Here is a 16666-nt window from a genome sequence, read left to right as displayed (position 1 = left end):
ACAGCCTAGTGGACTATATACATATACATGCATCTTTTATCTGAATTTGTCACTACACGTTGCCTGTCCAAGAGAGATTTTTAGGATTGTCTCAGATTTGTGGGCACTTAAGATCTCATCTTTCACGAGCGTCTATTAGTACCTTTTTTACGTTTTTTCTAAATCAAAATTATACGTGTGTGTAGTTTGATTATGTATGCGTTTCATACACGTGTGATTATATAAGCCCGCAGTTTGAAGAACTGAGCATATTGTTTGCAGCCTCTTTAGAAGAAGCCAACAGCAGACTTGTTCCCACCATTTCCTCTCCCTACAGACATCAACTTCCCCTGCCTAATGCCCTAGTGTGTGTCTATTTGCATCCACTGTGCTTGGTGTTTCAATTTAGAGCCTCATGTCCCTCAGTCCTGGGATACTTTCTCGAATTACTAGCTTTGTTTCCTCTGTTCACTTCTGGAACTCCCATTATTCCAATGTTGGACATCCTGGGCTGGCCTTCTAATTTTATCTCCCACCTCCCACGTTCCAAACTTCACTTTTTGGTGAGATTTTCTTAATTTTGTCTTGCAACCTATTACATTTTCCATTTCTGATATCACATTTTTAATTTCTGAGAGTTCTTCTTTCCTTTCTTTTTTTTTTTCTTTTAAATTATTTTCTGAACATTCTCTTTTCAAAGCAATCTATCCCTTGAAAGATGTAATATAGTGGAGACTCATAGGATGGTATTTTGGGCGGCGAGTTCTTCACCCGGCAGAGTCTCTACGTCTTCCAGGCTGCTTCGTTTTCTTTGCGTTGGCCTCTGTCATTCCTGTAAGGACACCCTGTGGGGTGATGCTGGGCCACATATTCATGTTCCAGAGAGGGACGCTAAGTGCTGGCTGGGAGCTTCATGAGCACAGGAGGGGCGCGAGGACTACAGAGGTGTCGGGAAATCTGCTGGGCCCTGTGCTGAGGTAAGCCCAGATGACTTATCTTCAAGTCTGGTCTCCTGGTCCGGTCAGATGCTTCCAGCCTCCTGTCTGGGAGAGCCCAACCTGCTGCCAGCGTGCTTGGGAGCAGAGCAGGAACAAGGCTCATCATCCAGGGAATAAAGTGTCACAGCCCCCTGCTTTCCCTGGGGGATACCTTCTTTGTGGAGGGAGCAGAGAGGCACACATGACTAGACACGGGATGGAAGAGAAGGATGTCTACATTCCTCAGAACCCTTGATCCCGTATAAGACACAGAGACAACAGTGCCCCATCACAGGGACGTCTCTCCAGCTCGCGCGGCAAAGCGCACATTAGAACAGGGCTCTTCTAACAGGGACAGAGCGAGGTCAAGACAACGGCTGGATGCAAAGCAGAGACAGGGCTGGGAGAGGGTGGAGGGGGAAGGAAAGGAAGTGCCTCGGTTGTCAGGAGCAGTTACAAGGTAGGTGACATGCAGAAAAACACTTGTGAGAAAAGAAGCCAGGAGAAGTGGAGAGGCGAAGTGGAAAGAAAATCCTGCAGAAAGCCTTCCTGGGGCACTCTGCCAGTAGATCCATTGGTGCAGCGGGCCAGTAGGGGTGGGGGCGCGGCAGGAGCAGTTCACCAGGGCCGAGCCATGGAGAAAACATAGGACGGAGGCCCAGACGCTGCATCGGTCAAACCTTAGGGGCTTGGTATCCCACTCGGCTAAGGATCGAGGCTCCAGACACAAGCATCCTCTCTGTGTCCCCGTGCTCTGACAACACAGGGAGCCACCGAGGCAGCGGCCCGCCTGTGTGTGTGGAGGCAGCAGGGGCGGACCTGTCAGGAAGTGGACTGGTACTCCTCCGGCCTTGAGAAACTTTGAAGAATCGCTCGTGGAAAAGCCCACGCTACGTGGAAATGTTCTTTCCTAAAACATATCCATAGCAAGCCTGTGTACGTTACTTGGGGCTCCATCACTACTCGGTCTGCCCCTGCACACTCTCCTGCCTGCCTTTTCACCTATCTCAGAGCTGATCACGGCACCGCCCCACCGGTCCTGCTGCCCCTCCCGTCATCCTTGTCTCCGGGGATGTCAGGTGGTCGGTAGGTGGCCATCTTAGTCATGAACAGACACGTGGGGAAACAGAAGACACCCAGCTAAGTCACACGCACAGGCAATGAGTCAGCAGTGCCTGTCTGCCCACTCGGACCAAGGTAGACAGTACCTGCCTTGTGCTCTTCCCACAGAAGAACATACCAGAAAGTGCATCAGGGAACGGGCACAGTGGATTTCAACACTATCTCCACTGCTCTTGTTTCCCACAGCCCAGAATGACCAAAACAACACGAGCAAATGAGCACAATGAAACCCCCGACTTCCTGGGACTGAGAAGTCAGTTTTCTGGAAGTGGAGAGAAGTTTACCCCGGTTTTTCAATGGCCCAGAATATCATGACTATATATGGGCTGCTGAAATGTAAGTGGGATGCAGATGGCTTCATAAGGCATTATTGCAAGGAAAATGGATTACAACCCTACGAAGGGCGGCCATTAGAGAAGCAAAAGAAAATTAAACAAATCTAAAAAAGAGCCATTTAGCCCTTTCCACAAGCTGCGGCCACCCTGCTCGTTCTACTTGATGCACATGGGCAGTTCTCATTAAGGCAAATTGCAAGCGTGCAGCAGAGGAGGAACAGAACACTTATAAAACAGCCAGCGGAGCCAGTTTAGAATGAAATGTTTGTGCTAAAATTGCACCATCTCCCAAATTGCAGAAATGTGCCAGTTGCTTTCGGTTTCTGACAAAACTCCGTCTTTCGCAGAGTGGGTCAGTAGAGAGAAGAAAACGAGTTTGGAGTACGGGCCCAACTCTATAAATGACCATGCACCGTGACCCCCCCTCCCCAACCACACCCACTTCAGGAGGTGGATCTGTTGCAAAGGATGTGATGTGCTGTAACAGCTTCCCAGGCACGGTTTCCAGAAAACACCTAAGGGGCTGGAAACCCACAATGGAGCCTCTATAGAACTCGAGAAAGAAAGTGTGCTTGCATACAGGAAATGTTTCACTCTGCCTCACAAGCGATGATCCCTGTATCAGCTCAAAGAGAGGAGAGAAGAAGCGAATAAAGAAAACTACTGGGTAGAGTCTTCATATTAATAGCTGCTTTCCTGTCGCAGAACTGGACGTGACCGCATACCTTCCCAGGGCTGGTGGATGGGCTGGTGTTTGTCTGGTACTCACTCAGACGGTTGTCTTACAAACAAGATATTCTGCCCAAGACCATGGAAAACTTCAAAGTCTCTTAGTTAAGAAGTGTTTGCTTTACCTAAAGTAAGCAGGACTCGCCATCTAATGCCATGTGGTGATAAGGAAGCCAGGTCGCTCTGGTCTGTTGCCTATCACTAGTTTTCCAACCACCTGAGCCATTCTGAGAAAGCTGAAGTGAGGACAGGCCAGGGTATGTTACCTTCACAGGGAAGATCTCCTGTCCAAATCCATCCAAACGTTCCACCTCGTTGATGTACATGAGCTCGGCTTCTGAGGGCAGGATTCCACTAAAACCGAAACAGTGTCAAAGGAAATGGTTAAGAGCAACAAAGGCAGTGGAAGATCCGACCCTCCTGATGGCAAATTCCAGAGCTGTGGTTTAGCTCCAGTTCTGGGAAGAGCAATCATCACCCAACTGTGAGGACGTGGTACATTACTAAGTAATTCATTAACATATTCCCTACCAGCCTTTACTCAACGGGGAAGAATCAGAGGAAGGTAAAGTATTTAATTAAGAGCCACAGCCCTATAAACACTAATTATTCCAGACATCCCTGTGAATAATGCTGCTTGCTAAAAAAAAAAAAAAAAAAAAAAAAAAAGTTATTTTCTCCCACCTAGGAAAAAAAATCTCCACTGTTAAGAAACAAGGAAAAAGTTTATGAGGATGCTATTTTGGGAGCCAAGTGGCCAAAACGAGAGAGAGCTTAGGACCACTGCACAGGTCCTCTGAGGTCGGAAGGAAGGCTGCTCGTTTTCCACTGGTCCCAGAGAGCTCCACGTAGCCCTGATAACAAGTTTTCAGGGCCTCTTCTCCCTCTTGACCTTGACTTTCCCATCCAAAGCAGATCTTTTAGGTCTTCACTCTTAACTCAAGCAGCCCCAGTCTCCCCAGCTCTGGCAACAGAGTTTTCGGAAGGTCAGAGAGAAGGGTTCTCCTGGCTAACAGCTTCACATCTGTGTGGGCTTGCTGGTGTGGAAAGAAGAAAAGGAAAAAAGAAAGGGAGAGAAAGAAAAAAAAAAAAAGAACAGGAAAAAGGGGAGGCAGGGCAAGCACACAGTTTTTGAATCTATACGCGCGTCTGGGAACAGGGCTGAGCCACGTGCAGGATAGAGCACAGCCCGGGGTCGGGGGTGGGAGCCAAGCGCCTTGGCGGGCCCTACCTGTGGGCTTTGTGTTCTTGGGCTACCTTCTGGGTCAGCTCCTCCAGAACGGCCTCCTCCAGGGCCAAATCCTATCAAAACAGAAGCAGTTGAGGTCATTTGCTGTTTGTTAGGAACAAACCTTAGGAGCTCTGTTCTCCAGAAGGTTTTCCTGATTAGCCTCACTTCAGCCATCTCCCCTTTACTCCTTCAAATCGAAAGTTGTCCATTTTCGGGCTGACGGTCCGTTGTTACTTTTAGAACACGGCTCTCCACTATAACTTAGGTTCTCCACTTATAACTAACATGCCTCTTTCAAGGCATAGTTTGGGGAGCCACCTAAATTCTGGAGGGTATAGGAATAGCTCTTTTTTCATTTACCTTCTTCTTCTTTGTCTGCCTCCCAGACTCACTTTTATTGAAACTGCTTTGTCAGTACTTACGTATTTTTAACAATCGGGGTATGAATTTCCAGCCCATTATCCTTTCAAAAGCTGAGCCTAGCAAGGGGCTGTGCCTGGCCTTTTTGTCCACCACCACAATATCCGGGCACTAATTCAGAGCTACAGAAGGCAGAGAGGGCTCATTCAGATGTTACTTGACAGACCCTTGGGAGCAGAGGCCACGATGGCTATAGTAGGGAGTTCTATAAGCTAACGGTGTGTGGGAACCCGCTGGTGTCTCCAGCACCTAAATCCCAGGGCCCTGGGGCCTGTGGCTCCTGTGGCATTAGAGCCGATCGCACATACCTCTTCCCAACACCCCTCCGCTGACAGTGGGAATGTATCAGGGATTGTTACACGTTTACCAGCACAGAACTGTCTGGGATGGACGGTCTGAAGGAGTAATTCCAAGACAGGGAGACCAGAGCAACCAGTTCCTGAGATTCTGACAGCCGTGGTGATTCCAGAGCTCCCCAAATTCCTTGTGGTAGCCTGGGGAGGCTCAAGCCGAGGGCCAGCTGCCTCAGACCTTCCTAGGGGCCGGTTCCACACCATCTGCCCCAGGTCGATAAGCACCGACGAGGGCAGAGATACACGCACCACTTCCCTCTGAGCTCCAGAAGGGGTGTCAGAAGGGCCTCTGAGCTACGTGTCCTGGTGAGGCCCTCTGAGACTCATCGTAGACACTGAGGGTGGAGGGCTGGGGGCTGAAGTTTGGCAGAAAACATCCCAAATGCCGATTCCCTGGATTCGAGAATACCATTTATACCAATATGGCCTCCAATTTAACAATTTTCTGTGGATGAAATCCCACCCCCAATAAAGGTACACCTCAAAACTGCAAGAAACATCCCATCTCAAATCAGGGAAACATGAAAAATCAGTATCTTTTAAATCCGGAAAATGAGGGTGTTAATGAGGTGCTGGAAATTGTATAGCCCTGCAGATGGTCACGAGAAACCTCGGAGAAGGTGCAGGCAGCTCTTATTTTCCGTGCATTAACTGATTAATTTGCTGTTTTCCTGTCTAGCCATCCACTGAAATGACTCAAGTCCACGACAGGGAATAAGCACCGTTTTTCGCCGGGGAACAGCAAAGATGCTGCGTGGCTTGCACACGGGAGCGATGGGCGTGCATCTGGGTATTGAGTGGTAGTCCTAACGCGGTACTAATTGTGAAAAGCTAATGAAAGGCATGTGGCCGTAGGAGAAAATAAAGAAAGGTAAGCGAAGATCAGGAAGTGCCCCATGAAACCTCAGCTTCCTACTTTGAAAGGAGAAAAGCCCAAAGGTGCGCCTCTGCTATCCCACTCCATTCAAGCGCCTCCATCTGCGTGTGGGGCCTCCCTGAGGTATGCGCCCTGCCACAGGGAAGGCGCGAGCGGCCCTGCGTGAATGAAAAATGGCAGAGTGCATGCCTGTACACAGCGGCACACCTGTGGAGTGCCCTGTGTACTTCGCTTTGTTCTTTGCTCTGCCTCAGAAATGCCATTTGACGAATTCGGTTGCTTTTGTAAGATCAAACAAGGCCATTCATCCCATCTTCCCTCCCCCACCAAAGGAATGTAGTCTTCTCTTTGAATTCTCCAGTGGAACCTCGCAGAAGGTTTACAACCTTCCATGGCTCCCCACTGCCTGCTCAATTAGGTCAACACCTGGGCCTGGCATTCAGACCACTCTTCGGCGTGACCCGGCCTTCCCTTCCCGGCCTCCTCTCTCAAAGGTTCAAGGCCTCAGGAAAACCCCTCTTCCTAACAGAATGCTTGTATGTCTCCTGACACACTCATGCTCAGCCTTCCTGGAAGAAACACCAGGGGCCCATCACACTGAGTGAAACGTCACCCTGTCCTTCAGGTTTCGTCTCAACTACCGTTCCCTTGACTGGGCTTCCATATTGCCCCATGCCGGATGTAGCAAGCCTTTCGTCTTCCACTCTGAGTGTGGCTCATACAGCCCTCCCCACGGCTGGCCTACTGTCTCTCTTACACAGTTATCCGGATGCTCATCTGACCCTTCCTCCTTCACCCTCCCTCTTCTTCATCACTAACGGCACCAGCTCTTCTCCACATCACTTACGGGCCTATCACGGGGCTCTTACATGATGCCCACTTATAAGCTCTCCATATGCAGTAAGTGATCAATAAATGCTTATTGAACTAAACTCAACAGGCAACTCAGTAGGCAACAAAGTTTCACGTTGTCAAACCGGAGTTTCTAATCACACAGAGCAGGTTAATGATCGTTTGCACCTTCTGCCTGTCCTCTGCTTACATTTCAAAATTCGTGGAGTGTTGCTGCCCGAAAAGCACAGTCTTCAGCCTCCTTGTGCTTGCATGCCAGAGACAAGAGGGTCATGCTAATCATAAGACGATGACGATGGCAATGACAAGGACAACTACTTCCTGAGAATTCACCATGTGCCAAGTAACGTACTTCACGTGCATTCTCTCCTTTAGTTATCCCAGCTGGAGTAGGCATGCTATCCTCATTTTTAGATGAGAAAATGGAGGCTTTGGTGAGACAAATAATCAAATTTTAAAATAAACTAAATTAAATAACGGCCCAAGTTCACATAGCCGGTAAATGGCAGCCAGGACACGGGCACAGAATGCTTGGCTCCTATAGTGTGAGCCACCTGACCACAGGCTACAATGTATCCAGGGTACAACATGGGGCAGAATGACAGGGCAGAAGCCCAGGAACATTCACAATTCAGATATACACACTGACATCAGCTTCTGTCACAGTGTCTTCAGTGCTGTCCAACAAGACTTTCTGCAATGATGGAAATGTTCTATATCCAAGCTTTCTAGTACAGTAGGGTTAGCCACACGCGGCTACTGAATGTTTTTATTTTTTTTTTAAAGTGTATATATTTTGACAGAGAGAGAGAGACAGAGAGTGAGGGAGGGGCAAAGAGAGAGAGAGAGGGAGGCAGAGAGAGAGAGAGAGAGAGAGAGAGAGAGAGAGAACCCCAAGCAGGCTCCACACTGCCAGCGCAGAGCCTGATGTGAGGCTCAAATTCACAAACCATGAGAGCTTGACCTGAGCCAAACTCAGGAGTTGGTTGCTTAACCAACTGAGCCACCCAGGCACCCCTACTGAGTGTTTTTTAAATGTAGCTAATGCAACTGAGGAACTGAATTTTTAATTTTATTTAACTTTAAGTAACTTCAATTTGGATGTATATCGCCAGCCACATGTCACAATGTATGTAGCTACTATCCCAAGGAGGGGAAGTTTGGATCCAAGAATAACATATCCATATTCATCCGTTCACTGTGAGATTTAACGAGGTCTATGCTGTTCAGGTATCTGATTTGCTCAGAGCCCAGTGGAGACCGTCATATTCTGGAAAAGGTGAGATACACAACTCCTTCCAGCCTTCACAGATAGCACTGGGACCTGCCAAAGCATTCTAACATCTACGAACTCGTAAGTATCATGCTGGCAATCACCATAAAAAATTCTAAATAGCACCGAAGCCTGGTCTCTGCCCAAAGGCTAGGTGAGTAAGACCTTTTTAGGAGACAAAGGTGAAAAAAAAAAATTGTGGAAAATTCTCAACCCAGTTGATTGTCTCCACTAGCACAAAAAGCACACTCTCTAAAATTCTAAGGTGTGAGCTTCACTTTCGTCTCCCCAAGCGCACTGGGGAGCCTCTGAGATGTTAGAGATGTTGGTTCAAGCATGTTGACACCAAATCCTATGAAGGGCTTCTGTGCCAAGTAATATGCTAATCTCTTTGAATGCAGGTCGATTTGATGGGCAGAGTTAACAAGGCATGAAAAACAACAGATTTATCAGACGATACAGATGTTTTCTTGGCGGGAAGAAGAATAAGGACAGAGTTATTCATGAAACCATAGAGATCTCGCAGTATTTCCCTAACCTTTAAGAATAAAGGTTAAGTATGCGGCAACCTAGGCTCATCTCAAGCCCTGACAGGGATAATGACTACGGCCTTACATATGCTCGTCTTTCAAAACTTGAACCCTTGTCACCAGACACACTACTTTCTCCCATGTGCCACGGCCAACTGGATGCCAAGTTCTGCTCGTTTGATTTCCAAAGTATCTCTTGCTTTGCTTTCGTGTTCTTCTTGTCACTCATAATACCTAAATCACCTCCTGCCCAGAACACCATGATTCTCATCTGACCTCCTTTCACAAACGGTCTTACTGCTCTAATCCAGCGGTTCTCAAAGTGTGGGGTCTATAAATCCCCAGAGTCCACGGGTTCTGAGCCCTGAGATGTTTCATCTCATCTGCTGCCACTCCCCTCTGCCACTCCTGAGCGACAGTCAGATTCACCACAGACTCTTACACGATCACTCATGCCACCCTGCCCCTGCTCTTTCCCTCCCTGTCTAGATCATTCCTTGTTCCCTACCTGTCTGCCTGCTGCAATCCTGCCCACCCTCTGAGACACAACTCGCCCACCATCAGTCTTTAAGCCTTTCCTAACCACCACCCCCCCCAGCAGAGGTAACCTCTCCCCACATAAAATCCTGACTGCACTTTATTACTCTTGGCTTTGCATTCTGATTTTGCAAACTTCCTATTTACTCAACTATTCGGCCGCTTCCCTGAGAACAAGGACCGTTTCTTATATAACTTTATTTCCTGGTAGTTAGTTACCCAGGCCAGTGCTTTGGGCAAAACAGTTGATAAAAAAATAAGTGATGAATGATCAGGGTTTCTAAAATCAGAGCCAGGATACTGCAGCAGGTATAGCTTTTCAAACATTTTAATTCCTCCTCATTAAAACTCTTCTCATTTACCCCAAAGCTTCCAAACAGCAAACATACATTCTCCCGGGATTAAAACCTAGCCTCGTTCCTAATTTAACCCAAGACTGGGCATTTGACTCCATTGACTCATTCAATGAAATTTCATGAGTGCAGAATATACGCCAGTTAACGGTAACAAGACAGAAAGGGTATGTGCCTACGGACCACAGAGCTGACGTTCCAGCTGACAATCTGTCAACACTGAACACGTTTAGATACTGAAAGGGCCCTGAAGAATGCACATAGAAGGTGATTTAGCAGGAAGTGGTTGATGGCTGGAGTGTATCATACAGGTGGTCAAGGAAAAGGGAGTCGTCTCTGAGGAGGTGATATCTGACTCAAGATTTCAACGTCAAGTCACAGAAAGATCTGGAGCACACTGCTGAAGGCACAGGAAACCCAAGGATGGAGGTTCTGGGATGGGAACAAACTTGATCTGTTCAGAAAGTTAGGAAGAATGCCATGGCCCTGGAGAGGTGGACACGGGGACTGGGGAGAGGGGTGTCAGGGGACAGAGAGGTGCCTTTGAGGAGGCGGGAAGAAGTACCTTTTTCAGTGTTTGTTTATAAAATGCGTCCCCACTTTATAAACGCATGGACTTTCCTCCCCGGGGGAATATACGTATGTAAAATCCTCTGAGATTTTCAAAGGAAACAATTAAACACCCAGAGAAGGTAGAAAATTAATTAAGAAAAAGGAAATCACACTTACCATAGGAAACAGCACATATTCTCTGAGGAAATCTTGAGAATCAAACTGATTGTAGTCTCCAAAATCAGCTGAGAAGAAAAGCGGGGGGAAGGGTAGTGTTTATTACATGAAATTAAAGATGGAATAAAGCAAGGGTAAAATTATCGCCACATTTATTATTCCCACTTCGTCCTATTTCTTCACTATTCAATAAAAAAAACGGTGCCACAACATGTTTGATTTTGTTACCACTTTTACTTAGCAATACTGTAAATATCAGCATGTGAGCCCTATTACACAATTTTCTGGGGGAAAAAATGGGGAAATTTGAAAGCGATCCCTGAGCTATTTTAAAAATTTGAAACAAACCTATACTTATGTTTTTGTTAAATATGCACCAACACATTATCTTAAGAATATCTGCCAAGGGGGCTTTTTAACTCAAGGTTAATTGGGAGAACTGAAGAGCCAAACCCATCTGCAACTTTTCATATATTTGCAGCTGGAAATTCCCACCGTAAATCACCATTGGCAAGCAACCCTGCACATTTTTACACCTCCTAAACAAGCTGACATGTTGCAAGATGCCAAAAATTCTGTTTTGTCCTGTTTTCATCTCACCACGGGATGTCTGAGCACATGCAAAAAGAAACTGTGTCTATATTATCAATCTATACATGCCTTGCATCTAATCCTACCTGCTCTCAAAAAAGATCAAACTGCATACAGACTTAATTTCATGCAAAAGATCTGGCATCAGGCAGAAATGGGTGCAGGTATCTTTGGGGTACAAGAGATACAGAATGCAAGAGTCCACACACAAGGCCAGCGTCCACACGTTGCTGAGAAGACAGAGACGCACCTAAGAAACTCAGCCTTTAACTAATGAGCAATTAGGTGAGGCATTCAGGACGGCAACAATCACATGCTCGGCCTGTCTTCAAATTTACTCATCAGTTACTGTATTTCATCACGACGTATAACTAAGTGGATGTGTCTTCCTAAGGGCCCAACAAGGGTTCTTGGGAAAATTATTTTACAAATATGAGAGCTAGGGGAATGGCTGGCTTCAAGACCCCAGCGAACAGAGAGTTAGTTCACCAACTTCCTTTAGCCTGAAAGCTATCACACCAGGATCTTCCAGGATCCAGGAGGCCTGTGATAAAGCCAATGATTGAAGAGTAAGAGGCCAAAACGAGTAATAAAGTGAAGAAAGGAGAAAACTTTTTAAAAAGAGAAAGATCCAATTTGCAGAGGAGGGACACAGTGGATCTTCTCTCTCTTCTTCCTACTAAAGGGGGTCTTCTCCTTCATTTTGATGATCTTTCTTTCATGACCACTAACTGTTCTTTTGTATTGTTTTGGGCACTGTTCCTTTCCTTTCCAGTCTTTAAGTGGAGAGATGGGATACAACATATTTTGTGTATTTTCATCCACAAGGTAACGATAGCTAACTACTGGAGTTGTACGTCCAACAAAAATTGCTAAACTGCTAATACTCCGGGATGAAAGAGATCAAAGGACGTCTGCCTCTTTAGACATTCTAGAACCCAAAAGGTTCAACTTCAGTTCAGAATTTGGGATGGGAAGTTCAGTTCACAGCTTCTACAACAACAGTCCTCACAGCAAGGGCTTGGCGGCTGGCATTCCGTCTGGACACGAAGTGATTTTAAAGAAAACAGTCTCGGAAAGGGAAACCTGTTTCTTTTAAAAAATTCTATTTTATCTTCTTGTTTCCAATAGGACTAAAGGCAATTAAGGCACCACTCAGTTAAGAGTAATGTATAAATATATGTAAAAGTCATGTAACATATTTTACATAAACATATGTAAAAATATATGTAACAACTTAGAAATGATAAAAACAATCGCTCCCATAAATCGAAGTAGGATAGATTGAAAGATGAAGGTACTTCACTATGTGTTTGTTGCTTCGCAATATCTGTCTGTCTATCTATCTATCTATCTATCTATCGGTGTCATTATACATATATATGGATATGTTCCTCTCTTTAAGTGTGTGAGTATAAATTAGACTGCAATATTTAAAGCTATCACACTTGAAACTGATGTGAAAGTCAAAGAGTCACGGCATGAAGCCACAAAATATGACCACACTGGGCAGTGGAATCATTCTGAGAAAATGTTCCACAAACCCTGCATGTAGCTTTAATTAAAGTCAGGATGAAAGCTGCTATTTCTTCAAATAAAACTACAATTATACAAGCGTGAGCAATTTGCAAGCAGCCTTGCGAAGTCCACCAGCCTGCCACCAGAAATCACTATGTCCGCGTTTTTAACGTCTCTTGAAATGAAAAGTGAGACTTACCGAGGGATCGTTTCAGTAAATGGACTTTTTTTCTCAGAGAGGCCAGCAACACGGCAAACAGAAAATGGGATCTCGCGGGCCGGCCGCCACGCTCCTTACCTTGCACGGCCAAGCCGGCCAGTCGGATCACCTGCTCCAACGCACACCGCAATCGCCCTTCAAGCACGTCCTTTTTGACTTGCAGGTAATACTGATACCTGTTTATGGGAACAGAGGAACAAATAACCTTAAAAACACATACTTGGAATATGTTCCCACAACATCGATGTCTTGCTGTGTCAAACTCTGTGTGCACAGCGGGACGCACAGGTGATGCTGCTAAAGGTCAGCTGTGTTAAAGATGGAAAGTGCCCTCTTCCCGTGTTTATCTTTCTTTGACGTGGCAGGTGCCACATCCCGTGCATTCTCGGTTTGAGAACACTCTCATCAAATCATTTCAGTGTCGGTCCGCAGGGTGAAATACTGATGAGGACCCATTCTGCATAACAGAGATCAGGAATAAAAATGTTCTTCCACACCTGGCTGCCCACAGCAACACAGCTGTCCAGCCTACATTCAACAGTGGGGCATTCCTAAAAGAAGTTCTAGAAACATGTCATTTTTTTCTTTTTTTTAAACTCAAAAGTTTGGTAGAGCAGAACACTAAGAAGCTAAATAATTTGGCATTCTGCTAATGGATAGGATAGAGCTTCTGAGAGCAAAGCTAACCCTACAGGTCCGTGGCTCACAAAAATCCAACCCGAAGTACACTCTCAAGCCAGCATAGCGCAGGTGAACAGAACGTGCCCATGTACAACATCAAACCTCAAAGTAGACCACTGCTCTCAGAAACCAATAAATACACTGTATTGTTTCCTTGCCAATAAGACTATATTCTTAGAATTACCTACACATTTAGATATCTCCTCACCCCAAACCTTTCTTCCTAGGACTCCACTTCCCTTGACCATACTCTTAAAACAGTCACCTCTATAACAGACTTTTCCTAGCACCAATTCTTGGCAAATATTAACAACCTTTCTGCTCTTGGTAACCATGACTTTCTACTTTTTCTAAACTTGGACATGTCAATGCAGGGAGTTCAAGAGTGATCCAAAGCTCAACTCTTTTAGAGAGAGGCAACAAACACTGAGAGCTAATTATTGCTATCTCTACCTTGTTATCATGCATATCATTACATATCAATCCAATGCCTATTTGAGGGAAGGAATCAGGCTCCCTGTCTCCTCTAATAGAGTCTCTCTCTATTTCTTCTCTCCTCTTGGGTCTGCTGGTCAGGGTAGAGACAACCATGTCAGGCTCTGGTGGGGAAAACCTATACTCAAATCAGAAGGACCAATGCTGAGTTATTTAAGACTTCTTTTTTGTAAAACTTAGCATGTAATAGAAAAACACCCTGTTCTTCCTATACCCAGCCTAACTTTCACCTAAAATATTCATAATCATTTTACAGGCTCCACTACTGAATCAAGAGTTTTACTTCCCGTCCACATCAAGAAATGTATACTGGGGCACCTGGGTGGCTCAGTCGGTTAAGTGACCGACTTCGGCTCAGGTCATGATCTCACGGTTCATGAGTTCGAGCCCTGCGTTGGGCTCTGTGCTGACAGCTTGGAGCCTGGAGCCTGCTTCGGATTGGATTCTGTCTCCCCCTCTCTCTGCCCCTCCCCCACTGGCGCTCTGTCTCTCCCCCTCTCAAAAATAAATAAACATTAAAAAAAAATTTTTAAATAGAAATGTATATAAGTGCCTGTGCTGATTCTTAGAGACAAGTCCCTGGTATGTGTAGAAAATCTCTGTGCCCACTCCGTGCCCTGAGGTCAGTGGGCAGGGCTCTGTCTCACCTAGTTACTATATATATCCTTAGCTGGCTAGAAGCATCATGGATTCTAAATCCCAACAAATAGGAATACAGGTTACATATAAGAACATGTGGTTAAAAGTCTTTGGTAATGAAGTAGCAGTTTCTGACAGTGCGCAATCAGTAAGGAGGAAATACTAGGTAGGATATTTCTTAAAACCCTGTGAAAGTGAAGGCACTGCCTGGGGATGGAGGAAGGGGCAGAGTTTTGGACAATCGTGTTTGACGGAAAGAAAAGGGGAAGCCATAGCCTGTCTCTTCATTATTCACAGCAGAGAATCAGAGTAAATGAAAACATTTTGAAGCAATAATTGTGCATGAAGTTAAAGAAACACCCAGAGTAAATCGAAACATCACAGACTAAAGAAATCTGGATTGCTACAGTTAAAATATGCCACATGTTATCTTCTGGTTTTCTTCTTTCACCTGTTCACTCAAGTTCTGTCCCCAGGCTCAAGTGTATTCAAGCTCCACCTCTCCAAACGTTTCACCCGAGGTGAGTTAACACTACAGAAGCGTGGTCCCATGCGCTCGCATAATATAAGGGCCTGCTCTCTGCCGCCCACTTTTCTCCCATCCCAAGGGGGAAAAGGTAGCAAGTTCTGCACAAGGTACATGTTGAGGATCTGAGGTTCCATGGTTTTATTCGGCAAACCAAGAGCTCCAACAGAAACGGTTTACGTTAGTGTCTTTGCCTCAAGGCACATGCACCCTGCCAATGATGGGCAAAGCTCAGGTTCTATAGCCTCACTTGAAGAGCAGATTTGTGTCTAAAAATGCAATCTGATGCGCACTATTAGTTCATCTCCTGGGGGAAAGCTCAGTAGAACTTGAACCAGGAGGGAAAACATGGGCTGTGGAAGCTTACTTCCCATTCCATGTAACCAAGCACATTCCCTGTTTGTGTTCCCTTCCCTCAAGGCTCTTCCTTAGTATCGTCTGCCATGTTCTTTCCTTGTGCCCTAGCCTGACTCTTGGTTTTCCTCTGGCACCTGCCTTGTGGCTCAAGGAAACAGTAAAAGTTCCACTCATTTGTATGAGGTAACTTTCACTTCCAGAGACTAAGAACTGTATATTCTAACTAACTTGGATGTAAATTAAAAAATAAATAAAATGGTAAAAAAATAAAAATAAAGATAGTAAAATAAAAAAAAATGAGTGATCAAGTCACAAATAGACATGGTGGAAACTCAAATGCACGTTACTAAGTGAAAGAAGGCAACCAAAGAAAACTACATACTCTATGATGCCAACTATATGACATTCTGAAGCAAAACTATGGACACAATAAAAAGATCAGCAGTTGCCAAGGGCTGTTGGGGGAGGGGAAAAATGAACAGAAAGAGCTCAGAGGATTTCTAGGAAATATTTTTAGTGAAATTTTTAGTGAAAAGATGATATTATAATAATATATATCCTTATACTGATACATATCCTTATAATGATATATATTGTTATATTTGTCTAGACCTATATAACGTACAACACTAAAAATAAACTTGAAGGCAAAAAAAAAAAAAAAGAGAGAGAGAGAGAGAGAGAGAGAGAGAGAGACTAAGAATTGCCCATGAGTCTTTCATGGAAGATCTTTCAGGCTTATAACCAGGCCAGTTCTTAGATAACTGAACACCTCCTTGCGGAAACCTAGGAAAGCAAGAGGGTCCTAAGTCATCAAAGGATCTTTAAGGTGTCAAGAGTTCATTGTGAAAGGAGATAGACCTTTGAAAAGGAGCCATTTAGACTCTGAAGATCACACTTTCAAAAGTAGGGGAATCAGAAGAAAAGAACTATGAGGAAGTGTTACTTCATCTTACTGCCAGAGGATCCCGCTGCGGCTTTCTTCAGAAAAGTTAAAGGACATCGGAACCAAGTAAACAAAACAACCAAACAACAACAACACAAAACCCAGAATTTCGGGATAGGAAGGAATCTTAAGTTTACTGAAGAAAAGTACAATGGGAATGGGATAAGAAAGAAAGAAAGAAAGAGAGAAAGACAGAGAGAAAGAAAGAAAAAGAAAGAAAGAAAGAAAAAGAAAGAAAGAAAGAAAGAAAGAAAGAAAGAAGAAAGAAAGAAAGAAAGAAAGAGAAAGAAAGAAAGAAAGAAAAAAAGAAAGAGAGAAAGAAAGAGAAAGAAAGAAAGAAAAAGACAGAGAAAGAAAGAAAGAAAGAAAGAAAGAAAGAAAGAAAGAAAGAAAAGA

General features: G+C 44.9%; 1 protein-coding gene across 2 annotated transcripts in view; it reads right to left on the bottom strand.

Moving 5' to 3' along the window:
- The window catches only part of PTPN14 (protein tyrosine phosphatase non-receptor type 14), a 118197-nt gene that overhangs the window by 43418 nt on the left and 58113 nt on the right, over window positions 1–16666 (bottom strand). For both annotated transcript variants that reach the window (XM_060643832.3, XM_060643829.3), the window contains exons 4-7: window positions 12705–12802; window positions 10298–10365; window positions 4374–4444; window positions 3409–3496 (exon numbers count right to left, since the gene is read on the bottom strand). In XM_060643832.3, coding sequence (XP_060499815.2) covers window positions 3409–3496; window positions 4374–4444; window positions 10298–10365; window positions 12705–12802 — 325 coding nt within the window. The remainder of the gene's footprint in view (window positions 1–3408; window positions 3497–4373; window positions 4445–10297; window positions 10366–12704; window positions 12803–16666) is intronic.

This window comes from Panthera onca, chromosome F1, assembly GCF_046562875.1.
Source record: "Panthera onca isolate mPanOnc1 chromosome F1, mPanOnc1 haplotype 2, whole genome shotgun sequence".
NCBI classification, from domain to species: domain Eukaryota; kingdom Metazoa; phylum Chordata; class Mammalia; order Carnivora; family Felidae; genus Panthera; species Panthera onca.
Note: the sequence above shows the minus strand (reverse complement) of the source record. Positions and strands in the feature narration are given on the sequence as shown.